At 55.7% G+C, this 7,845-nt stretch overlaps 1 protein-coding gene across 1 annotated transcript in view; it reads left to right on the forward strand.

Annotated features, from left to right (window-relative positions):
* NPHP4 (nephronophthisis 4) overlaps positions 1 to 1,445 on the forward strand; it is a gene marked incomplete at its 5' end in the record, with an annotated part of 72,593 nt that extends 71,148 nt beyond the window's left edge. The window contains 2 exons of the mRNA XM_008589419.1: positions 197 to 340; positions 869 to 1,445. Of these exons, the coding sequence (XP_008587641.1) occupies positions 197 to 340; positions 869 to 1,009 (285 nt within the window). The remainder of the gene's footprint in view (positions 1 to 196; positions 341 to 868) is intronic.
* Between the last annotated feature and the right edge of the window lie 6,400 nt (positions 1,446 to 7,845).

Raw genomic sequence — 7,845 nt, forward strand, 5'->3', positions numbered from 1 at the left:
GGGTTGTTTGCTCCTCAGCTGTCTGTCCCCTCTCTGGGCTGGAAGCTTCAGAGAGCTTGTCCGTCTTAGCCATGGGGAGGTGCCCCGTGTCTGGGACCACACGTGGCACAGAATAGGCTCAGGAAATCCTTGGAGAAGGGCCAACAGCTGTTACTGCGAGTCTGGCCACAGCCTTTCCCTGTCGCTCCCTCCGCAGGCCTTTGAGATCACACTGGCTGCGGGTGAAGGGAAGGGCGCCCACAAGCGGATCACCTACACCAACCCCTACCCCTCCCGGAGGACCTTCCACCTGCACAGCGACCACCCTGACCTGCTGCACTTCAAGGAGGACTCCTTCCAGGTGGGGGCTGGGGCTGTGCATGGCGGGGGCTCTCAGGTGATGCGTCAGGGCAAGCACCAGGGGACCTCTGAACGGGGTGGGGTGGGGGGGTTCCCGCTATGTTTAGGAGTGATTCTGTGGAATAATGGCAGTCCTCAGACAGTCCTGGGACAGGGACAAGTGCCATCCCATACTCTGGGGAAGTGCTTCAGACGGCCAGCGGACACCTGATGGCCTGAGAGATTTAGTGAAGCTTCTCCCGAGAGTGGGAAAGAGCAGCATTACCAGAATAATACTGGAAAACGTAGTAAAGAAAATAAACGTGCCTCCGAGGGTGAAGAACGGGTCACCCGGGTGAGTGCCATCTCTCATCCTTCTCCTGGTGCTGGAGTCTCAGGCGGGCCTCAGATGCACCCAAGGGGCCCACAGTCACTCGTCAGCTCTTGTGGCCTGCAGTCCTGTTGGAAATACACATTCCATGCCCAGAAGTGGCTGGACAAGAGAGCGGGGCACTCAGTGTGCATGCCGCATCTTGGCACTTGTTTGCAGGTCGGAGGAGGAGAGACGTACACCATCGGCCTTCAGTTTGCACCCGGTCAGAGAGCGGGAGAGGAGGAGATTCTGATTTACATCAACGACCACGAAGACAAAAATGAAGAGACATTTTGCGTGAAGGTCATCTACCAGTGAGGGCGTGGCCTCGAGGGGCTGCCCTGTCCCTGGTGTGCCTGCTCTTGCTCTGTAGGCTAGTCCTGGCCTCTCTGCAGCGTTTGACCACAGCGACCCCCCAGGTCACCTGTGAGCATGGCCTGTGACCATTTTCGTAGCACCTGCACCCAGTCTGGCTGCTGTGACAGCAACAAAGACCACAAGGCTGAGCTATGAGGTGCGCGTGGGACCCGCTTCATGTCCCTGTTGCTCACGGAGGTTGTCACCGCTGTGACTTTGTTTTGATTTGCTTTTAGCAGAATGTATTTTATGAATAATTCCGAAATGATAAAGTCACGTCTTCCTTGCTGGATTTTGTACAAACACGATATATTATTTGCTATGCAATGTTTTATACTGGTATTATTTTGTATCTTTTTTGAAGTTATTGAATGGAATACTCATCTTTTACACGTTTTCTCTTTTGTCAGTTTTCTTGAGTGCTTTCTGCTGACGTAGTGTCAGGTTTCAGTCTACAGCATAAGCCTGGTTGTCCCTTGAGAAGATGTAGCCGGGGCCCCACACCCTCATGGGGCGTCCACTGAGGCCTGACCGGAGGGTGGCTGAGAACACGAGGACAGCTGCTCAGATGGCAGTGGTCGGGAGGTGGGAGCACAGGCCTGCTGTCCCCATTCTTCTGAGTTGCAGTGACGTGCCGCACCTGGGCAGTGACCTTACAGAGAGACACGTCCCAGTGGGACTTCTGTTGATTAATGTTCCTTTTTCACAAAGAAAATCAGTCATGGCTGTTGTCTCTGCTGCCTCAATGCAGTGCTCAAATCGTGGTGCAGTCTCTGTCTTTCAGAGAAGTGTCCTGTGCGCTTCGGCTGGGTTATGCCGGTCAGAACTGTGGCTTTTTCTTGTGTCCCTTGCCAGCAGGGGAGTGGAGAAGCCTTGGGGGGAGGCATGGAGCAGCATCTTTGGGTCCGGGCGCTGCTTTGTGATGACACTGTACCGAGCTCCGCTGCCTGCAGACCTGGACAGCAGCCTCTGGTTTCTCTCGTGACCCAACAGGAATGGCTGGCGCGTATTTTCCTTTTTAGGGAGTTTGATTTTCTTTTTGGGAGGCCCCAATGTTCAGTCCTACACAAGTGAATTGTAAGATGACCAGTCCCTGTGAAAGAGTCTCTTGGGAGTGCAAAGAAGCCACTGTCATCGAGCCCTGCGGGCGGGAGCAAGTGTCCAGCATGTGTTCACAGGGAGTCCACACTGAACTGGAGGCCGCCACAGTTAAGGAGATACAACCATGGGCAGGAAAGTCAATCGTTATAGATTTGTTCTTTTAACATTTTTAAAACCTAAATCTCCTGCCTTCTAAGAAGCTCCCTGAGACAGCCTGGAGACCAGGAGGTTCACTCACTCACTCCTCGGTGTCTGGGCCTGCCTGCACCGTGCTCCCTGCCATCTCATGGCCTCAGGGCCATCGTCCTGGGCCTGGAGCAGGGAGAAGCAAGGCCTCCTGTGAGAAGATGCAGGTTGGGGGGCTTCTCAGAGGAGCGGGGGACAGAAAGCCTCCTGGACAGAGGGAGCAGCAGGGAGGGCCAAGGCCCTGGGGGAGGGGCATGGTGTGCCCATTCCAAGGAAGGCCCAGCGGGCCGGAGCCCAGCCCGAGAAGCTGTCCCTCATGCAAAGTGAGGTCCGCAATGAGGATTTTTATCTTTATTGGAAAGCATCAGGAGGCTTTTGAAAGTTTCTAAGCAGGCAGCAGGGTGGGGGATAGAGACTTGATACTGGGTGCATTTTGGCAAGAAGATGGGCAGTGACGTGGGGAATACACTGGAGCTGGCCTAGACGCACGCAGAAGAGAGGTAAGGTGGGAGACTAGACAGGGTGGTTACATGTGGTTCAGCTGTGAGAAAACCCAAGATAACACTGTCCTAAGCAAGATGGACATTGGGAAACCCCGGCAGATTATCCCAGGCGGGGGTGGAGTGCCACCTTGCTCTGCTGCCAGACTTCTTTCTTGACATTTTATTTTCATCACATTACTTCCACCTCATGTCCCAAGATGGCTGCTGCAGCTCCTGCCATCACAGCTACAGCTTAGTCAGCAGGAAGGGCCCAACAAGGGGCAGATCCCTCCCCTTAAAGTTACTTTCTGGAAGCTGGGCCCACTTTTCTGCACACATCCATGTATTCATTTCCTATAGCTGCCAGGTCTACTGGTACAACAAAGGTGTGACTGTGACTGGCAAGGTCTTGTCTCCATGCTTCTGGGCTGCCCATCCATTGCTGTCCATTCCGTGTTGCTCTAGCCCAGGCCCTGCCCCTCCCCAGCGTGTGGCGTGAGGGTGAGGTGGTCCCCAGAGCACAGGTCTCGGTCTGCTGTTTGCAACGCTGCATGGCTCTCATTAAGGGTCCTGAGAATGGCAGCTGCCCATGACGGGCGATGAGCTGTGCTGGCGGAATGCTCAGGTTTTAGCTTAATAGATGATGTTAAAGCAATGTGTATGGATATGATCATGAAGTCTTTATGTTCCATTTGTTTCTGCTTTCTTGCTGGGGAGGGTGACTGGACCATTTTCTCCGTGTCTTGCAGAAATCCCAGCCAGAAGTGTCATGCTACAGGACCAGTGACCACTCAGATAGGAGGCCTGAGCCCAGGGTGAGCAAGGAGGAGTCAGGCTGCTGGAGAATTAGGAGAGAGAGACAGGAGTCTGCGGGTGGGTCCGTGGGTCAGTGGGTCAGCGGGAAAGCCTGGGCCTGGAGCCTCATGATACAGAAGCAACCCACTACTCCAGGGCTCCATGCTCCCCAGGCAGGATGTTCTGAGAGCTGTTTGTCCTGTGGCCACACTGCGGGCAGACCCTGAGTGGGGTGGGAAGTGAAGGCTAGCCTCCGTGGGGCTGGTCAATGTCGCAGGTGACCTTGGCAGCCTGGCTTCTCAAGACCATGGAAAAGGACACTGGTCCTTCTGTTGTGGTCATAGAAGGTCTTCACTCTCCATGCAATGTGCATGCATTTGGGGCTTCTTTGTAACGGTTACCCTCCCTGCAGTTAGTGATCTCTGGCTCTCTGCCACTCGCCATGCTCCTGATATCTGCTGTGAAGCTCCAGGCAGAAGGTCGGGGTTTTGAGTCCCTCTTCCAAGTGGTGGCAGGGCTGAGTGAGTGCCGCTGCTGTCCCTGGGCTGCTTTCCTCCAGCCTGGGACTTGCTAAGCTGAGAACGCTTCCTGGACGTGGCTCCGAGCTCCCCACCCAAGGCGCTGTCAAACCCAGACAGGAATACCCTGGACTGGGATGGGCGGCGCCCACTGGAAAGTCACTTACGCAGCTTGGGTGCCTTTTAGAAGAGTGGCGATTCCAGAGGCCTAATTGCTCCCTCTCCTGGCTGAGCAGGGTGGGAGGAGAGGGCACAGGGCACTTCCAACCCCACCTCCTCCCACTTCCAGAGGCTTCCAAGAGCTGGCTCAGCTCCCGCCTGCAAGGGAGACAGGCTGCGCTGCCTGCTCTGCAGAAGCTCTTTGTCAGGTGAATTTTTCATTTTGGAGAACCAAGGGACTGCCACTTTTCCCAGAAGAGGAGCCACCGGGAGTCGCTTTGTCCCCGTGCCCCCACTTAGCCCCGGCCGGTCTGTGAAGTGAAGGCTAGGGGGCTGGCTCCTCGGGCGCCTTCAGCCCCAGGTGCCCGAGACAGGGTGACCATCAAGCTGGTCCACTGTTGCCCACAGGGCTCCCATGTGGTGTATTCTATGACATGCGTCTGTCCCTAGAAGCTGGGTTTGCCCCACACAGCACCCCCCTGCCTTGTTACCCCCACATGGGGAGGAGAGAACCGCAGCACCGAGTGGAGATGTCCCCAGGTGTGAGGGGCAGGTGCTGGGTGCCTGGCAGTGAGCTCGCGGGGGAGGGAGGAGGTGCAGCCGGCCAGAGGAGCCGCACTGGCCATCACTTGCTGTCACTCTTCTGCCCTGGACTCATGCCACCCAGAAGCTGGCCCTTGGGGGGCTGTCCACAATAGGAAGGTGTCTGTCCTGTCCTGTCAGGTGGTGCTGAAGGCTCGTGCGTGCGAGGAGAAGCAGGCTGAGGGCCTGGAGAAGAGGCTTCTATTTTAGGGAAGGAGGTTGGGACCTCTCTGAGGAGGTGGCATCGAGCAGAAGAGGGAGTGGCGGGGAACCGGCAGAGGAAGAGCTGGGAGAGGAGGGGTGAGGGGTCAAGGCCAGAGCAGGTGAGGGCTGTGCTAGGTCATGGGCCCCGTGGGCTGGAGGGAGAAGCTGGGGGCTGGGCTGGGCAGGCGTCCTCCCTGGGTTCTCCCCTGGCCCTGGTCACCAGGCCCTCGGTCACCCCTGGAGCTGCTCCACTCCCACCCTCCACATACCCCCTCCCTCCCAAGCCCCCCACTTGCCGTGGCATGTCTCCTGCTGCCTCCGCCCCACAGGGGGCTCCTTCTGCCCTGGCTGGGGCAGCTTGAGGGCTCGGAGCCTGGCTCAGGGGCTGCCACCAGCCACTCAGGGAACTGTGCAGGACAATGTGCCATCCCTTCTCCCCGGCTGGACCCCCCTGTGGGTGTGCTACTGGCTGTCCCATTGTTCCTTCATGTGAAGAGGACTCTCTGGGAGGGGGGCTCTTCTGCTGGGCACAGACCCCAGCCCAAGTCCGCTGTGTGCTCTGGGTTGCAAAAGATGGGCCTTGTCCCTTCCTTTATGAGCCCCAGAATGTCGAGCCGATGCCCTGCTCTTGGACTAGCATTTTAATTTACTTCTGACTTCCCAGTCGCCAGCCTGGAGGAACAGCTGGCATCGCTGCAGGTCGGGTGATTTCCATGAGAAAGCCCAGCCCTGCAGCGGAGCCTGGAAGCCTCCGGAGCCGCGGATCTGCCCAATGATAAGGGCTAAGGGCTCCGAGCTGAGCGCTGCTTTCTCCCGCACAAAGACGGGCCATCTTTCAAAGGGAACGTTATCATTTCCATCAAGGGCATTTCTCAGTAGTGGTATTTTATTCCCTCCGTCCCGCTCCTCCCGCCACCCACCCTGTTGAAAGCCGCTTTTAACTAAATGGCGTCAAATGCAAACCAGATGAGCTGCTTTGCTTTTCTCATGTCTGATAATGATTTAATGCTATGTTTGTCTCTATTTAGAAATAAATTAAGGTGCTTTTTAAAACTGTTGCTTTAGGTTCTAAGAGGTGGGGAAACAGCATTATGTTTCCTTAACAACCTTTTCCCTCCCAGTGGACGGGGTGGGGGCTGCTACTCTCAGCCAGCCCCGAGCGTGGCAGCTTCAGCCGGAGGTCGGGGAGGTGGCACTGAGGCCCTGACGTAGAAGGAGATGGAGAGAGAGAGAACAGGACGCCCAGTGGCCTGAGGTTATGAGCAGTTCAGGTGGGTCTGGGTCTGGTGGGGCCTGAGCACGGTGGGGTCTCCCTGGTCGTACGCAGGGCACTGCCCTTGAATCTGGAGGACAGGAAGGTGAAGAACATGGAAACCCTTCCTGCCCGAGAAAGGGGCCGGTGATCCTCAAACGGTGGACACTGGTACCGAGCTCAGCTCCGGCTGCTCGCCCCCTTGAGAAGAAAAGAATAAAGACGCAAAAGTCAAATGGTTGGTGTTAGAAAAGCAGGTGTATTCAGCCGAAGGAGACGGTAGCCTGTCCCATCTCTAAGTAAATCTCATAGATTTACTGGGGGTTTTAAAGGAGGGGATCAGGGAATGGAAGGTGGGAGGTGAAAAGCAGGAGAGAAAGGGACGCGAGCTGCAAAGAGTCATGTCTATGGGTCAGGTACCGGCTCTCACCCAGGCCTCGTCTGGTTTCTGTTCTCATCTTTGCTACTATCTCGGGAACCGTCAAGAGTCTGGTTTGCTCCGGAGTAGAATCAACCCTTCTGCAAAGTCTTTTGTGTGGTGTCGCTTTGCAGCACTCCGGCTGACTTAGCGGGTGCCCAAGGTCAGCTCCAGTCACTTGGCCTTGACCGCTTCTCAGAACTCTACGAGTCTCAAAGAAAGACCTGTTAGCTTTGCAAAGGACTGATTAGTTTCTCAGCCTTGTTTTCCTATTTAACAAGCAAATATAGTCAGGGGTGGGAAGAAAGAGTGGAGAGAAAAAAAACTGTCCTTTTTAAAATCTGTCGTCCTGCCCTCGCACCCCATAGCCCAGGTGGTTTTAGGTCCCAACATGGCTTCAGTCCTGTTCACTCCAACAAAACCTTACTAGTTAGCACATACCTGCTGGCGAGTGCCACACGCGCCTCTCTGGCTCCCCTGACCCCAGACCAAAGCCACATCTGAGCAGGTCCACGGGAGGCTGTGTGGGACAGGGAGCTGGTCTTCCAACGCTGCCTCTCGCCTCTCCGAGGCTTCTGTGGAGGCTTGGAAGCCACCTGCAAGTTGCAGAATAGATGGCTGAGGAGAGTCACCCATCTGTAGAGGATTGAATAGCGTCCCCCAAGACTCACGTCCACCCGCAATCTCAGAATGTGACCTTATTTGGGAAAGGGGTCTTTGCAGATATGATTAAGGGAAAGGTCAAGAAGAAATCATATTGGATTAGGGTGGCCCCTAGATCCAGTGAGAGTGTCTTTATAGAAGGCAGAAAGAGGCGCACAGAAGATGGTTATGTGACAACTGAGGCAGAGGTTGGAGTGATGCAGCTACAAGCCAAGGGACGCCAAGCACTGCCAGCAGCCACCAGAAGCCGTAGAGGCCTGGGACAAAGTCCCCTCGGGCCCTTCAGAGCTCCGAGATGGATCCAGCCCTGCCCACACCTTGATCCTGGACCTCTAGCCTGCACACTGAGAGAGAATACATTTCTGTTGTTTTAAGCCACCCAGTTTGTAGCAATTTTTTGCAGCAGCCCCAGGAAACTAACACAGAAGGAGTCTGGG

Source organism: Galeopterus variegatus, unplaced genomic scaffold, assembly GCF_000696425.1.
Source record: "Galeopterus variegatus unplaced genomic scaffold, G_variegatus-3.0.2 Scaffold5430, whole genome shotgun sequence".
Classification (NCBI taxonomy): domain Eukaryota; kingdom Metazoa; phylum Chordata; class Mammalia; order Dermoptera; family Cynocephalidae; genus Galeopterus; species Galeopterus variegatus.